We start from the raw sequence: 18,947 nt of genomic DNA on the forward strand, positions 1-18,947 counted from the left end.
ATGGATAAATATGGCTTGTTTAAATAAAGCTTTACCAAAAAAGGTAATTGTGACTTTTTATCTCACAATTCTGACTTTATTTCTCGCATTTCCCCCCCCCTCATAATTAGGTTCATAACTTACAATTCAGACCTTTTCTTCTCAGAATTAAGAAATATAAACAAAATATAAAATAATATTTAAAAAATTGTGAGATCTTTTTTATTTTTTATCCTGTGGCGGAAACAAGCTTCCATAAATAAAAGTACATAATTTCCATCGGAAAGTACAAGAAATGTCAGCGAGCACCTTCCTAAACATTTGTTCAAAACAATATCTTCCGTATTCAGCTACTGTGCCTCGTGTTTTCTTTCCAACACCCAGAGGTCAGTTGACTTTGCTGAGACATTTACAACTCGGCGTTTCACCTCAACGCTGTCATTCAGCTGTCAGAAGGAACTGCAAATGAATGCACTCTGTCCGTCCACAACCTGAATGGGAAATGTAACGAGAACGGAACGCTATCTCTCCGTTATGTACCCTTTGGATAAGTACTGCAGACATGATGTGATATCAGCTGGTAATGCTTTCCTAAGCAAAGAATCAGATATTGAATAGAGAATGTGCACCGTAATAGGAAAGAGCCCGAAGAAACTGCACTGGTGACAATAATGCGAGAAAAGCACGAACTCGACAGCGACAATGAAGGCTAAGGGAAAAGAGCAGAACAGGATGTGCTGCTGTCAGACTTCACAGGGAGAACCAGGACACTCTTCTCAACAAATATCAGAGGCCCATGTAGTGTGCCGACCAACGGATAGCCTGCAGCAACCAGTTAAATCCACCCTCAAGACAGCAATAATGGGAACAAGAGTGACAGTGTGCATATGTTTGAAATATGGAACACATTCTAGAAAAGAGTATTAGACAGGAACGTGTCAACCAGAGTCGGGCAAAATTCAGAATTGGCTGCCTTTCAATTCATGAGTGTGACTTTTAATTAAATTGGCCATACCATTTGGAAGTTGAGTTTGATTTGGAAGAGGAATTTGCTGAACTGCAAGTCAAATTCAACTCATTCTGGGAAATTAAAGGGATAGTTCACCCAAAAATGAAAATTAGCCCATGATTTACTCACCCTCAAGTCATCCTAGGTGTACATGACATTCTTCTTTCCGACGAATAAAATCCGAGTTATATTACAAAAGTTCTGGCAAATCCAAGCATTATAAGTGTTTTTGAAGTCCATAAAAATGCAGCTGTCTGTCGAATAACGTGCTCCACGTGGCTCTGGGGTGTTAATAAAGGCCTTCTGAAGCGAATCGATGCGTTTGTGTAAGAAAAATATCCATATTTAAAACTTGATCAAGTAAAGTTCCAGCCGATCGCCTTCCGTGGAAAAGTGTTGAAAGTTGAAAGTGAAACTCAAGCTGCGTACGTGACGTCATGACGAGCGTACCTGGTCGCGTTAGTCTTTCGGTCGGCAGGGGAACTTTCAACACTTCTTCCATAAATTGAATATGGAAGGCGGTCTGCCGAAACTTTACTTTATAACGTTTTAAATATGGATATTTTTCTTACACAAATGCATCGATTCGCTTCAGAAGGCCTTTATTAACACCCCGGAGCCGCGTGGAGCACGTTATTTGACGGACAGATGCATTTTTTATGGACTTCAAAAACAGAGCAACTATTACTGCTATTATAATGCTTGGATTAGCCAGGACTTTTTTAATATAACTGTGTATTCGTCTGAAAGAACAATGTCATATACACCTCGGATGACTTGAGGGTGAGTAAATCCTGGGGCAATTTCAATTTTTGGGTGAACTAACCCTTTAAGGGTTCTTCCAACCAGGTCCACAAAAGTTATTTGATTAAATATTAATTAAATAAATATTAATTAAAGCATGCATATATAATATATGGATCGAAAGATAGCGTCACAGTGACTATTTCAACCCTCTTAGCTTTAAACACGGTGATGTACATTCAAACCAAAAATTCAGACACCCGAAAAAACATTTTACTAGTGGGTGCAGGACACTATAGTTGATTTATGTAAATGAGGATAGCAAAATAAAGTAAACTGACATTATACCCAAAAATTCTTCATACAGTGGACTACCAGTAAAATTGATAAAAAGTTTGGGACCAAATTATTCAGACACTTTGACCTGACCATGTTTTTTCTTTAATTGCTAATGCGACCCTTTCCACCACAGACTGAACAAAATGAAGCATTGCTTGGTCATTGGTTGACCTAAATTGGTATTATCTTAAATTGTGTACTTAAATTTAACAGCTGACAGCTTATTGGTTATTTGTAATCCATTACATACCTTTCTATCAAAGTTATCTGACATAATAAAGATGAATTTGTTCTGACACAGTTTAACTCAGAGTTCTTGTCATATTGTATTACCATTTTCTAAACTATAGCGAATAAACTGTGATAATGTAAGAAAATGTTGAAGGTGTCTGAAAAAATTTAGGTTTGACTGTACAGCCTCACTCATCTGCCAATGATAAAAGCAAGCATCCTCATTTGAATTGGCTTTGACATCAATTGAGATTAAGAGAGGAAATTAATTGAATCCATTGAAGAGGGTTCTTAGTCACAGGCATCATGTCAAATTAATATCATTATGAATAAACAAGTAGGAAGAACAGAGGAACAGAATGTGCTAAGAGCTTTTTTAGAACATCAAACAAAAGGGAGAAGGTGATCAAACGAAAGATTGACCCATCGGCGGTACTTCAAATAAAGTTTGCGTGTTAGGAAAAAAACCTGCAGGAAAGAGGTACAGCATGAATGCAAGAGTGTTGGAGGGTTTATATTGAAATAAAGTGCACACTAGCATGGACAAATTGGCAAATTGAAAGTATCCAGTACAGAATATAAAGGTGCCTGATGTGGCTCTCATTGGACTTCCTGTTTTAATCTGAAGAAAAGCACCAATTTCACTTCAGTATTATGATTACATTCGCATAGATCACCAGTGACAGACTGCCATGGAAGTTCAGCTTATCAGCTTATGGGTTGGTAGCGCTCGAAAGAGATACTGAAAATTGACCCTAGAGCACACAGTGTTTACTGACCGCTTCTTACATTAACTTGTATCGCCTCAAGAAATAATTTCACTTCCATTTGAGCCATCAGAAAACAGACCTACATTTCTGATAAAATCAGAATTTCCCAGAAAAGAATCTGATCAGACATTTTTTATCGCTCCAGTTAGTGTTATAACATCTGAGGTCAACAACAAACACATGATTCTCCAGGACAGAAGATGTATGCATTCACATCCATATTACACCTCTATTCAACCCATCCTTAGACTCAAAAAGTCCCAAAAATTCAACACACAATACTGGATCCAGCTATACATTTTCTATACATATCAGAGGTTTTGACCTTCACTCAACTGTATCTAACAATTAAAATAATAATACAGTACAATACCATTTTTGACATAATCTGTTAAATTTATATTTTAATTTATTGTGGTAACAGATATTTTAGTCATTTTAATGGCGATCCACATCTCACCTTCTGCATGCATTATGTGCTGTAAAAAGTACTGTAAAATTAATTAAAATTGTGACTCCCAAGGAACAGCATCGCAAGGTTAAAACCATATTAGCCATTCTGGTTGTTATTATTATAAAAAAATATATATAATAATAATAATATGACTATTTTACACATTGTTCAAACATTTGGGGTCGGTAAGATTTGAAAGAAATTTGAAAGAAATTGATGGATGCATTAAATTTATCAAAATTAACAGTAAAGGCATTTATAATGTTATAAAAGATGTCTATTTTAAATAAATGCTGTTCTTTTGATCTTTCTATACATCAAAGAATCATTGAAAAATATTAAGCTGTTTTCAACATTGATAATAATAATAAATGTTACTTGAGCACCAAATCAGCACATTAGAATGATTTTCTAAAGGATCATGTGACACTGAAGACTGGAGTGATGATGCTTTACCATCACATGAATACATTTTAATTTTACATAATAGAAGGGGGGCAATCTCCTCAACCACCACCAATGTGCAGCATCCACCTGGATGATGTGACGGCAGCCATATTGCACCAGAAGGCCCACCAAACACCAGTTTATTGGTAGATAGAGTGATGAAGTGTGTATGTGTGGATGATTAGGAAGTCATTATGGACAGAGACCAATGGCCAGGATGCCGGGGTTAAGTCTTGTTTATACCTTCGCCTGGCTCCATAGCGCGAGCCTCCGCTGACTGCGCATGCTCCTCCCCAAACAGATGAGGCATTTATAATTGATGCGCTCGCCGTTGTAATATTCTTTGAAATGACAGAGGGTGACTCTGAGTAATTGTTCTATAAACCATCAGGAAACAGCGGTGAGAAGAAGTAGAAGAATGTACACAGGTGACGATATTTATTTTAGTATACTTCACCAAAAACCACACTACAAAATAATCATGTAAAACTCAGTAAACCTTGATATTATTACTTGTGACATGAGAACAAAATGTATGTACACATGTATACAACTAAATTAACGATCTCTTAAATATTTCCTTATTTCACTACACATTTTCATTTAGTTTCGTGAATTTTTTTTTATTAAACATGAATCTTTATTTTCAATAAAAGGGCTTATTTATGCTTTTGTAGGCTCATTTTGTAAATATAAGCAACTCATTTGTACCGCCCACTCCGCGATGACGTCATTTTTGCTGCGCGGATGCGTCAAGTATAAACAAGGCTTTACACCCCTACTCTTTTTCCAAAGGACATCCTGGGATTTTTAATGACCACAGAGATTCAGGACCTCGGTTAAACGTCTCATCCGAAGGATGGATAAATAAAATAATAAAATAGAAAACACTTGAAAATATTACTTTTTACTGTATTTTTTGTCAAATAAATGCATCCTTGATGAGCATAAGAGACTTTGAAACCATATTTTGGAAAGTGCCAGTTTTCAATTTCTGCTTGGCTATAAGTGCAGTACCCAAGATTGAAACACCTCATCATTTTTCTGCAACAGTGAAATATATTTCTGTCCAATAATAGACCTAGACACGGATCTCACATCACGAATATATCAAGTATGAAGAACAGATCTGAGCGCTCACCCCTTTCTGTGTTCGGCACCCCCAGATTGATGGTCGGTATAGAGGGATCGGCGTAATCGCTGTAATACTCCAGCAGTGAGGCTTGTTTACTCCATGTTTTCTTCACCACAGGGACTGTTGAGTGGGAATATAGAATCAATCAATACTTCTTCAACACATTAGAGATAACTACGACAGTCCTCAGACCGCTGCTTTATCTCCTAGAACTGACAGTGATCAACATTTAACATTAAAGATTCAGGTAAGAGAGCCACAAATTTGTAACTAGCTATTCCAAACTGCAAACACCATCTTTAAAACTCTTCAAAGTGACTTGCAAGATGCAATTATGATAATCAGTGCAATTAGATGCAACTGATGTGTCAGATGGTTCTCTGGATTCAAACTGCAACACTTTAACTGTCTCGTTACGTTTAAATTGATGCCTGGTACAGAGTTGCCATGAAGGGCTCTAATATTGGAGAAAGACTGGAGTGATGCCCACCGTGGCACTCAGCCAAAAATCTCTCAATACCAAATCGTTTCGGAGGTCAAACAGTGACGCTTGCTGAACTGTTAAAGCGAAAGAAAACGACAGACTTCATCAGCAGCGACTTGAGTGGTGTGAAGTGGGAATGGGCAGGGTTCAGGGCACCATGAGCAACTTTTCGACATAGATGATAAGAGGGCTGATTATCAATTATGTACCACTCACCTCTGTCGGAATGGAATTTCTTACAAGTTTTCACTGCGACGAAGATGTTTTCAGTCTTAACAGGCTGGCCCTGGGGACACACAGGTAAAGAGAAAGTTTTGACAGATTGCATAATGCTCAACGATATGTTGAAAGTGCTCAGCAGTACATACTGTGCAGTGCTGTGAAAAGCAAGAACACCTCATGTAAAGCGTTTTCCCCCCAACATAATTGGACACAGGCACCGAATTAATAATTATGCAATAATTGTTCTTATATATACAAAAATACCCAACGCTATCTCATGACCAATTTGTACGTATTTTACGAGGAGGCTAATTCACACGAATTTGTATGACCTCACTCGTACGAATTTGTATGTTTTGTCTAAACCCCAGTGACGGGTAGGTTTAGGGGCGGGGTTTGAGGTAGGTCATTCGTACGAATTCATACGAATTTGGCAACTCGTCAAATACGTACGATTTAGCAAAAAACGTACGAATTCGTACGAGTGAGGTCGTACAAATTCGTATGAATTAGCCACCTGGTAAAATATGTATGAATTGCCGTGAGATTGGGTTGAAAATACCCCTAAGTACACCTAGAAAGGCTAGTACACCTCTACATTTACCACTTTATCAGGTGCCTAAAATTAGTATTGTGTTCAGATTAGTTTAAAGTAGTTTCATCCAAAAATGATCTTGGCAACCAAACAGATCTCGGCAGCCATTGACTACAATAGTGGGAAAAAAATACTACGGTAGTCAATGGCTGCCGAGATCTGCTTGTTTACAAATATTCTTCCAAATATCTTCCTTTGTGTTGAGCAGTAGAAAGAAATTCGTACAGGTTTGGAACAACTTGAGGGTGAGTAAATGTTCAGAGTTTTCATTTTTGGGTGAACTATCCCTTTAACATAAATACAGGGAGTGCAGAATTATTAGGCACTTTGATTTTCTGATCATATTTTTTTTCCAGGCACATTTGACCAATTCCAAACCACAGTAATCCTAATAACTACTATTGATTTAGTATTTAATAATGTATAAGTGATATATAATTGTTCATGAAGGCTGGAAACGAATGCAGTACGTTTTGGGAGTTCATTTTAGTCCATCCTGAAGTCCGTTTTGCAGAGATGGACTAAAAATGAACTCCCAAAATGTACTGCCAGATTCTGGAAGATGAATTCTTCAAACAGTGGTACTAGAGGATGTGGTGCTGGTCCTTCAAGAATCACTCTCAACATATCTGTCCATAAAGCCTATAAAAAAACCTTATTCATGTATTTTACAACACTTCAGCTTGTGATTCTTATCTAGTGGGGGTCATTTTTTAGGATTCTTTACCTAACTGAAGTCTCTGAGATCCTGACACCTTGCACTTCTGGAGACTCCAGGTAGGTTGCAGCTTTGTGTGGCCAAGTGGTATAAATAGACCAAGTTTCTGTTTGGTATTAAAACGGTTGTGGCCCCTTTAAGAGATTTCATTCCTCTTCTCGCGTTACTGAACTGCGAGTTTTGAATGCGTGCAAACACAGTCGGAGAAGCCATTTTCACTGCGTGTGAGAGCTCTATTGCAGTGCTCGCAGTGATTTAATTTACTGTGTGAGGACATCTTGGAGGGTAAATATTACTCAAATGCCTTTTAAAATGCACAAATGTTCTTCTGAAACGATGTCTGAAATAGCATTTGATGTGTATGTTTTCTGGTAGATGTATTTGGACTGTGCATGTGACGAGTGAACCTCGTGGGGATTTATGAAGGATTGGGTATGCCAATTTCACAAATTGTTATTAAGTGTTTCAATACAGTGTTTATTTTATCATCTGTTACAGAGGTGGAAAACTGTTTTGTGATATATTGACATATTTCTCTGATGGTTAATATGTGAGACTGAAGAAATGTGGCTGTACTAATGTGCTTTTCTCTTTTTTATTTGTACCTCAGCCACTGCCGTATCTCAGTTTGTTTTAACGTCTAAGTATTTTACTTTATTTTCTTCAATTAGCTCCGGTGGACTCCGGTGTGTTTTTCTTGTTATTATATTTCTTTGTGTATTACTGTACACTGGGTTACGCGTTTATCTGTATTATAACCGATTTGGTTGGAAGTGACAGTAATAATTTTCCAAAAAAATACATTTTTTTCAAATTGTGATTTCCCTGAATGGTGAATAAGAGTTCTTTTCTCCTTTTTGTATGGTCTGATTTGTGAAATCTTCCACCATCCAAAGTTTGTTTTCTGTAAGCTTGCTTATTGAATTTTTGCTCCTTTCGACCGCTGTCATTTAAGAACAGTAGTCAGATTAAACAAACCCCAATTTTTCAAAAGCAATTTTGCGTGTCTTTTCTTTTTTTTTCCCCCGGTTACATTTTGGTACCAGGAGTGGGGTATCTGACAGTTGGGAGCTTATAGGCGTTTAGTGCGTTTTTTTTATTTTTCTGAAATACGGTGGTGGTGGGTACGTGAGCTACAGGGACCAAGGAGTGGAGGCGGTCAACCGTGCTGTGAGTGTCCAGTGTGACGAGGTCGGCTGAGGGTTCGTGGCCAAGGGACTGGATCGCTGGACAAGGAGGGGACATCGCCATCCGTGGATGAAGCTCAAGAGCGTGCTGTCGACTTGAAGACTGTTTTGTGTGTCCGGCAAGAAGAGGAAGCAGAGTTGTAAAGACATCCTTGCTCACATATCCTTTGAACAGAAAAACAAAACAAGGAACATTAAAACAGACTTTGTACTGCTGAAAAGACATTTGAATTTAATCCAACATGTCACAGTCTGATGGCGAGGATCCAGTACAGGGTGCTGCTGGCGGACTGGGTTTAAACCTTGACATGGGTGATGTGCAGGGACAAATCCAAGAGCTCAGCAGAAAGCATGCTGAAGCTATGGCAGCTATTGCCAACCTAAGTAGAGAGCCAACTAGGTCTTACATATATGTGCCAAGGGAACGCCACATTCAGCCTTACAGTGCCGATTTTTGCAAAGATGGTAGAAATGTGGATGAATTCATTGAAGAAGTAGAAAGGGTATTGCTTGTAAGAAACCAGACTCCCGAAGACCAAACTGACTATGTTATCTCCCTATTGAAAGGGGCCGCTTTGGAAGAGGTTAGGTTACGGGGGGGGGATCATCCTCAGCGAGTAGAAGACATATTTTCCTACCTTAGGGAGGCCTTTAGGGAAAAGCGTAGTCTTGCCCAACTATTGCAGACTTTTTATACCCGCAAACAGTTGGAAGGTGAAGATCTTCGTGCATACTCTCATGCCTTGTCGCAAATATTGAACTCTGTCTTAAAGCAGTCGCCACATGCTGTTGCTAATGAGAATGTCACTTTACGCGACCAGTTCATTGAGGGAGTAAGAGATGCTGCGCTCCGAAGAGAACTTCGTAAGTTAGTGAGGGACAAGCCACAGTCCAACTTGATTGAAGTAAGAGATGAAGCTTTGATGTGGTGTCTTGAAGATCCCAAACTGCGTGCTAGTAAAGTAGCCCTTAATCGTAATGTAAGCTCTGAAGCTACAGAAGCCCAGTGTGCAGCTATGGTCATGCCTGCAACAAGCTCTGTTACACTTGATGAAGTTCTAAAAGTAGTGGCGGAACAAGGCAAAGCTATAGGAGAGTTGACTCAAGCTGTTCAGAAATTGACTTTACACTGCACTAACCCTGAACCCGTGAACCGTACTAAATCTAAGACACAGCCTAAGTTTACGGATGATGGCCAGCCGATCTGCTTTAAGTGTAATGGGGTGGGGCACATAGCCAGGAACTGTGTGAGAAGAAACAAACCGACAGTCAATGAGGGTGCATCATCGGCCATGCCACAGGGAAATGCACACCCTCGGTCGCTGTGAGCCAGGCGATGCGAGGGCAATCTGTTGGCTCGACTCCCAAGGATTCAGATCGTGGTCGATTACTCCAGCATGCTGTGGGAAGATGTCCTGTAGTTGACTTGAAAATCGGGGGAGTGAGTGTTTCGTGTTTACTTGACACAGGGAGCCAAGTCAGTACAATTACAGAACATTTCTTTAAAGAGCACTTGGCAGGTAAAGTAGATGATATGCTTTCCACATCCGGTTGGCTCAAAATCACTGCCGCCAACGGCTTAGACATCCCGTATCTTGGCTATCTTGAACTACCAGTTGAAACCATGAGTATAACTCTGCCAGAGTGTGGTTTTCTTGTAGTCCGGGATGTGCAAAGCTCTTCAGCCGTACCAGCTCTCATTGGCATGAATATTATAGGCAGATGCAGACAGTTAGTTCATGCTGAGTTCGATACCACCTTAGGAGGGGAGTTGCAGTCTGACTGGAGAGAGGTTTTCCAGCAAATGCAAAGTGCCAGTCAATGTGAGAGACGGTTTGTTGCGCGGGTAGCTGGGAAAGAGACTGTGCATATACCTGCTTCATCAGTGGCAACCCAAATGGTCAGGGGGATAAAGAATTTATCACCTGAGGGTTCAAAACTGTTGTTGGAGCCTGGAAATTCACCTTTACCTGAGGGCTTGATCGTGGTACCTTCCATGGTGTCCACTGTAAAACCATTGTTTCCGGTGCAAGTGGTGAATCTCTCCACAGAGGATATATGGTTGCAGCCCCGCACCCGGCTGGGGACTCTCTGTCCTGTTGAATCCTTAAATCCAACTGAAGGATGTGAAGTGAAGTTCCACAGAATCTCAGCTGGAGTGGAAGAGATAACAGTAAACACAGAAGAGAGACAGGTATTGGCGAATACCTTAACCGACTTTCTCAACAAGCTACAGTTAGGTGGTACCGCTGAGCAACAGACTGAGCTTAAAGCTTTGCTATTGAGGTATGTGGATGTGTTTGCGTTGGACGATGAAGAACTAGGATATTCTGACAAAGTGCAGCATGAGATCCATCTGAAAGATGATGTTCCGATTTCCCAGCCCTATCGGCGCATTCCACCAAATCAGTATGGTGAGGCTAGGGAACACATCACCAAGCTTCTTAAGAAGGGGGTTATCAAACCGAGCAATGGTGCTTATGCGTCACCCATAGTACTTGTAAGGAAGACAGATGGTAGTCTTAGATTATGTGTCGACTACAGACAATTGAACTCCAAGACAAAACGAGATGCCTTTCCTTTGCCCCGCATTGACGAGAGTTTTGATGCATTACAAGGTGCAAAGTTCTTCTCCACCATTGACTTGGCTAGCGGGTATCATCAGGTGGCTGTGCGTGAACAAGATCAACCGAAGACAGCATTCACTACCCCGTTTGGTATATTTGAGTACTCTCGTATGCCTTTTGGGGTTTGTAATGGGCCATCTACGTTTCAGCGTCTAATGCAATCTACAATGGGAGATTTGATCTTCCAGATCATGCTAGTTTATCTGGATGATATCCTTATATATTCATCTACCTTTCAGGAACACCTCCAGAGACTAGATGTTGTTTTCAGGAGATTGAAGGAAGCAGGGCTCAAGGTTAAGCTTGAAAAATGCCATTTTCTCCAAGAAGAAGTAAAATTCTTGGGCCATCAAATATCTGCTCACGGCATTGGTACTGACCCGGGAAAAATCGAGGCTGTGAGAAAATGGAAAACGCCTGGTACAGTAAAGGAGTTAAGATCGTTTCTAGGCTTCTGTAGTTATTACAGAAAGTTTATTGAAGGTTTTTCCAGAATCGCTGGCCCTCTTCATGACCTGGTAAACTTGTGCCTAAAACAGCACAGAATTGTGAGAGAGCCTGAGTTTTGTTCACTGTGGTCAACGGAGTGTCAGGCAGCCTTCGAGCTATTAAAGGAGAAGCTCACATCTGCTCCCATATTAGGCTATGCAGACTTTTCTCTTCCGTTTATAGTGGAGACGGACGCTAGTAATGAAGGACTGGGTGCAGTCCTTTTCCAGCAACAAGATGACCGTAAGAGAGTGATCGCCTATGCTAGTAGAAGGCTACGCAATGCAGAAAAGAATGACCGGAACTATAGTAGTATGAAGCTTGAACTACTAGCTCTCAAATGGGCTGTTTCCGAGAAATTCCGGGGGTATCTGTTAGGCTCAAAATGTGTAGTCATCACTGATAACAACCCATTATGCCATCTGAAGACCGCGAAACTGGGTGCTATTGAGCAAAGATGGGTGGCCCAATTAGCAGTTTTCGATTTTGAAGTCAAGTACCGACCCGGACGGCATAATGCTGCTGCTGACGCTCTCTCTAGGCAGCCATTAGCAGGGGAGCCTGTTAATCCTGAGGACATGGAATACGATGATTGTGTTGCCATTTGTAATGTCATCAACAAGGGTACACCCTTAGACGTGGAATTGTTGACAGCTGGTGATCAGTGCTGTAAAGTGAATCGGATCCGTGCTTTGGAGTGTGGAGCCAGATTGGAAGGAACTGATACTCCGGGAGGTACATTTACTCTTCCAGGCTATACCAAAGCTCAGTTAAAGGATTTCCAGCTAAAGGATGTGATTCTCTGCTCCTTCAGGGAGTTTTGGGATCAGAAGCGGAAGCCCAATGGTCAGGAGCGGCAAAGCCTACCTAAGCCTTTATTGTCGCTGTTAAAGCAGTGGAAATATATTAGAGAGTCTGATGGGTTGCTCTATCGTCTCGTGGATGATCTTCGCCTTGGTGAATGCCAGCAACTGCTCCTGCCAGCCTGTTTAAAGGATCAAGTCCTGGAAAGTGTCCATAATAAGATGGGACACCAGGGTATTGAACGTACCCTCAACCTGTTAAGGCAGAGATGTTTCTGGGTTGGCATGTATGAAGATGTTGAGAGGTGGGTCAAAAAGTGTCAACGGTGTATATTAACCAAGATGCCACAGCCCAGGATCCGTCCCCCTATGAAGCCTTTCTTAGCTTCAAGGCCTTTGGAAGTGGTGGCAGTGGATTACACAGTGCTCGAACCTGCCTCAGATGGTCGCGAGAATGTGTTGATTGTAACTGATGTGTTTACCAAATTTACACAGGCATTCCCCACCAGAGACCAGCGAGCTGATACTACAGCTAAGATTTTACTCAAAGAGTGGTTCATGAAGTATGGAGTACCAGAGAGGTTGCATTCCGATCAGGGAAGGAACTTCGAAAGCGAGGTGATAGCGGAGTTGTGTCGATTGTATGGAGTGAAGAAAACACGCACGACTCCTTACCGTCCACAAGGTAATGCTCAGTGTGAGCGATTTAACAGGACGCTCCATGAGTTGTTAAGAACGCTACCTCCTGAGAAGAAAAGGCGATGGCCAGAACACCTTCCAGAACTAACCTATGCATACAATGCAACACCACATGCAACAACTGGCTACTCACCCTATTTCTTGCTGTTTGGCGTAGAACCACGTCTTCCTGTCGATGCTCTTCTTGGTCAGGAACAAGCTGTAGATAGGAGGCAGGATTGGTTAGTAATTCACCAGAAACGACTCCGTGAAGCTCACGAAAAAGCGAGAGAGTACGCAGAGCACAAGGCTGCTGAGAGACTCGCTCCGTTAAACGACAAGGTCTACTGTCCTACCGTTGGTGTTGGTCAGACAGTATATTTGCGTCACCGACCAGCTGGCAGAAACAAGATACAGGATGCTTGGGCTCCTACTGTGTTTCGAGTCGTAGAGGTTCAGGGCACCACATATGCAGTTGAGCCTCTGGAGGGTGGTCCCCGTAAAAGAGTCCACAGAGTCGACTTACGCCCTTGTGAGAATCCTGTTGTGGAGCCAATGGTAACAGAAAATAGTTTGCCATCATCTACGACTACGGTTGAGCAGATGGAATTTGGAAATAGTGACCCAGAGTATGTGGTTTTAGAAGAGGTTGCATTACCTCAGCTCGAAGAGACAAGGAATGTGAATTTTGGAGTCTCTGGGTCAACTGAGGAAGCTTTAGATGTTGGACCTATTTCCGTTCTGGATTTTGTGGAACAGCCAGTGGAGTCTGAGCCGTCAGTGGAGCATGAACATGACCCTGTCCTTACCGTCAACAACAAACCTGTGCCCAGAAAGCCTGTTCCCGCACCCAGAAGAACCAGTCGAGCAAATGCTGGCATGCATTCGAACCCATTCAATGAGCCAAGATCGGCCTGTAATGCTGTCTCATTCAGTCCTGAAGTCTTTTCACAGGTTTTGACAAGTCTTGGTAGTGTGTTCTTCAGAGAGGCTGTGAAAGAAGTTAAGAATATGTATTAATGTCATCGAGGACAATGACTTCTTAGCAGGGGAGAGTGTGGCCAAGTGGTATAAATAGACCAAGTTTCTGTTTGGTATTAAAACGGTTGTGGCCCCTTTAAGAGATTTCATTCCTCTTCTCGCGTTACTGAACTGCGAGTTTTGAATGCGTGCAAACACAGTCGGAGAAGCCATTTTCACTGCGTGTGAGAGCTCTATTGCAGTGCTCGCAGTGATTTAATTTACTGTGTGAGGACATCTTGGAGGGTAAATATTACTCAAATGCCTTTTAAAATGCACAAATGTTCTTCTGAAACGATGTCTGAAATAGCATTTGATGTGTATGTTTTCTGGTAGATGTATTTGGACTGTGCATGTGACGAGTGAACCTCGTGGGGATTTATGAAGGATTGGGTATGCCAATTTCACAAATTGTTATTAAGTGTTTCAATACAGTGTTTATTTTATCATCTGTTACAGAGGTGGAAAACTGTTTTGTGATATATTGACATATTTCTCTGATGGTTAATATGCGAGACTGAAGAAATGTGGCTGTACTAATGTGCTTTTCTCTTTTTTATTTGTACCTCAGCCACTGCCGTATCTCAGTTTGTTTTAACGTCTAAGTATTTTACTTTATTTTCTTCAATTAGCTCCGGTGGACTCCGGTGTGTTTTTCTTGTTATTATATTTCTTTGTGTATTACTGTACACTGGGTTACGCGTTTATCTGTATTATAACCGATTTGGTTGGAAGTGACAGTAATAATTTTCCAAAAAAATACATTTTTTTCAAATTGTGATTTCCCTGAATGGTGAATAAGAGTTCTTTTCTCCTTTTTGTATGGTCTGATTTGTGAAATCTTCCACCATCCAAAGTTTGTTTTCTGTAAGCTTGCTTATTGAATTTTTGCTCCTTTCGACCGCTGTCATTTAAGAACAGTAGTCAGATTAAACAAACCCCAATTTTTCAAAAGCAATTTTGCGTGTCTTTTCTTTTTTTTCCCCCCGGTTACATTTTGAAAATGGTGGCGCTGGAGACTAAAGGGTTCCTGATGGTTTCACCCTTAATTCTTCACCTTAATTCTTAATTCTTTTGCAGTTAACAGGCGTCTTTTCTTCACCACCTGTTTTTGTCAGATCCTGCTGACCCAACGAGCATTTCACTGTCCAATGGTCATGCCTTAACTGCAATGTCTAGTATTGCATTAGTATTGCATCCTTCTCATGGGCATTTAATACTTTTTGACTTTTCAGTCTGAGTTAAATCTCTTTTTTGGCTCAATTTATCTGTAAAAGAAAACATGCCTAATAATTCTGCACACCTGAATATAAGGTGATTTTCATTTCCAGCCTTCATGAACAATTATATATCACTTATACATTATTAAATACTAAATCAATAGTAGTTATTAGGATTACTGTGGTTTGGAATTGGTCAAATGTGCCTGGAAAAAAAATATGATCAGAAAATCAACGTGCCTAATAATTCTGCACTCCCTGTATGGACCTCAATAAACTGAATGGGTTTGATCATAAGCATCGAAATACACAGTATCAGCATGCAAAGCAGTGTTGATACTGTCAAGAATAAAACTATTAAAAAGTCTAAAAAATGACTAAAACTGAAATAAAACTAAATTAAAGCTAAACAGAGCCTCTTGATGAGGGTGAAAGAGGAGAGTGCAAAAATTGGCTTGAAACTCAACATAAAAAAATAAAAAAAAGATCCTGGCATCCGGTCCAATTACTTTCTGGCAAATTGAAGGGGAGGAAATTGAAGTAGTGACAGATTTGGGCTCCAAGATCACTGCAGATGGTGACTGTAGCTATGAAATTAGAAGATGCTTGCTACTTGGAAGAAAAGCTATGACAAATCTAGATAACACATTAAAAAGCAGAGACATCCCCTTGCCGACAAAGGTTAGTATGGTCAAATCTACGGTTTTCCCAGTAGTAACGTATGGCTGTGAGAGCTGGATTATAAGGAAGGCCGAACAAATTGATGCTTTCGAACTGTGGTGTTGGAGAAGACTATTGAAAGTCCCCTGGACTGCAAGAGATAAAATCAGTCAGTCCTAAAGGAAATAAACCTTGACTGATCATTGGAAGGACAGATACTGAAGCTAAAGCTCAAATATGTCAGCCATCTAAATGACAAGAGAGGGCTCATTAGAAAAGACCCTGATGCTGGGATTGATTGAAGGCAAAAGGAGAAGGGGAAGGCAGAGGATGAGATGGTTAGATAATGTCATCAATGAACATGAAATTGGGCAGACTCAAGGAGATAGTGGAAGACAGGGAGGCCTGGCATGTTGTAATTCATGGGGTTGCAAAGAGTTGGGCACGACTGGGCGACTGAACAACAAAGCTAAACAGAACGTAAAAAAAAATGACAAAAGCATACTAAAACTTAACACTTTACAATAAGGTTTTATTAGTTAACTACATAAGTTAACATGAACTAATAATGAACTGCACTTCTACAGCATTTATTAATCTTTGTTCATTTCAACATTTACTAATACATTATTAAAATCAAAGGTTGTATTTGTTAACTTTAGTTAAAGTAATGTGAACTAACATGAACAAACAATGAACAGCTGGATTTGTATTAATTAACAAAAACAGTAACAAATGTATTGTTCACGGTAAGTTCATGTTAGTTATTCAAAATATGAATACATGTTTTAATAGTATATAAATGACACGGATGCTACATAAAAAAAACCCCCACCAGAGCCCCTGATATGTACAGTTGTTGATACTTTTAAGTCCAAGTAATTTAACATCCATCATTATGGGTGAGAATAAAATAATCTAAAAATGGAGAAGGTTGCAGACAGTTAAATTAGCCCTACTCTTAAAGTAACCACACATAGAGAACACCTAATTCTATAATATCTAAATGTAATGGGTGAATTATTTCTTACAGGCCATGAAACTGTATATAACACACTTTTTATTCCAGAATATTTTTTTTGTAACTAGGACATTATTTAGCTGCTTGTTATTTTTATATTTGTGACAACAGCTCAGGTCACTGTAACTCGCAGCATCAGATGAGTCAGTGTCTACTGGTAAAACTGCAGCTGTGAAGACAGTCACAATTTTCCTTTTGGAGGCTTAATGTGAAAGATATTGCGCATTAGTGCTTAATTAATGCTTCATTTGCCACCGTGAATCACAAACCGGTGTTTATGAACCATTTAAACCACAATAGTCTCATACTTACAACGTGATTAAGTAATTGGCCAAGTCTATTTACTCACTTAAGTCATTTTTACTTGCATTTTATACTTGTCATTTCTATACATGCTTTAAGAGTCTCAGACTGGAATAAAGGCAACGGAAAACATCTGCCCTTCTAAATCTAACTTGTGATTTTCACTCTTTCAACAGAAACAGCAGTCCGACTTCTTTTTGTATTATTCTAGGGTGTGTTTTTGTGTATTTCTGGTTGAGGAATTGGTTCTGGATCTGTGGAGAGTACGCAAAGGCCTGATAACTGTAACTCTGAGATAAGAGCGCTGAGAGCTGCTTCAGGGAGATATCGCTTTGATCTGAACCCGCTGTGAATATTAAACACCAGGACTTTCTGGATGTTGACAAAGCATCGGGGCAGGAGAGAAGAGCTGGTCCTAACTGAAATGACAAAATAAAGTGATTTTAATATAAAGACATATAAATATAAAAAATATAAAAAATGTTCATGTTTGCATTATTATTATTTTCTTTTAAATAATTGTTTGTAATGTTTAAATGCAGTGTAACACACTCACAACTGTCTGTATCTGCAAAAGAGAGTTACAAAAAATGGAAATAAGAGCCTCAAGCCCAGCAGCTTATGAATTATGTAATAGAATGTTTCAACAAGAAACCACAAAGTGACACTTAAAATCAGTGAGATTGGAATGGTTCATTATAGAAACAGGTGACAGATGTTTTAATGCACTTGATGGTGATGTCTGCAAACAGCCCAACCTCACATATTCATAGTCCTTTGCATAAAGTTTGAAGCATAACAACTATGCAGTGAATACATGTTCACCGTATTTAGACTGCAACAGGATGAAATGACCAGGAATGGATTAGGATAAATGGATTTTTTATTTTAATTTGGGGGCATATACAATTTCTCAAACAACCAGTGACTTGACACAAACTGTACCAGGAAAGAGCCTAGAGAAGGCTTTTGAAAATTAAAAGTAATGAAAGTGACGTGACCTTTAGCCAAGTATGGTCTACCATACTCAGAATTTGTGCTCTGCATTTCACCCATCCAAGCGCACACACACAGGAGTGAGTACTTAACACACACACACACACACACACACACACACACACACACACACACACACACACACACACACACACACACACACACACACACACACACACACACACACACACACACACACACACACACACACACACACACACACACACACACACACACACACACACACACACACACACACACACACACACACACACACCATGAACACACACCCATTTTATTGCTGCGGTTTACAAGTCTGACTCTCTAACCATTTGGCCACAACTGCCCCCCACAATTCTATGAATGTACCTTGCATCTGCTCCCACATTACCCATTAGCCTAATAATATGGCACACCACCTGTTTTATTTAGTTGGCCAACTCCCAAATTCTGTGGGGCAAATGATGCACTGGACAGCAAATGCATTTACTATGTAGTGAAGAACTTTTTAAGTGTCAATCCAGCAGTCACAACTTTAGTTTGCAGGTATTACGCAGAGTTTATTTCATTAATAGTATTAATTGATGTCACACAACGGTGTGTTTTATTTTCTCTGCCAGCTAAACTTGCAAAGCAAAGTAACAGAACCGTTGTGCGACTGCCACAGCATAGGCCCACAGAGTGGTGTTTCAATCCCGAATGAATCTGAGTCTTTGAATGAATCAGTTAAGTGAGTGATTCAATAGACAGCCCATATAGACAGCCACTAGATTTTAAGTCCTGAATGAATCAGCGTGTTTGAGCGAATTGGTTGAA

At 40.1% G+C, this 18,947-nt stretch overlaps 1 protein-coding gene across 1 annotated transcript in view; it reads right to left on the reverse strand.

Moving 5' to 3' along the window:
- The window catches only part of b3glcta (beta 3-glucosyltransferase a), a 127,142-nt gene that overhangs the window by 10,100 nt on the left and 98,095 nt on the right, over positions 1 to 18,947 (reverse strand). The window contains exons 10-11 of the mRNA XM_079823194.1: positions 5,809 to 5,878; positions 5,115 to 5,228 (exon numbers count right to left, since the gene is read on the reverse strand). Coding sequence (XP_079679320.1) covers positions 5,115 to 5,228; positions 5,809 to 5,878 — 184 coding nt within the window. The remainder of the gene's footprint in view (positions 1 to 5,114; positions 5,229 to 5,808; positions 5,879 to 18,947) is intronic.

Source organism: Gobio gobio (genome assembly GCF_949357685.1).
Source record: "Gobio gobio genome assembly, chromosome: 8".
NCBI classification, from domain to species: domain Eukaryota; kingdom Metazoa; phylum Chordata; class Actinopteri; order Cypriniformes; family Gobionidae; genus Gobio; species Gobio gobio.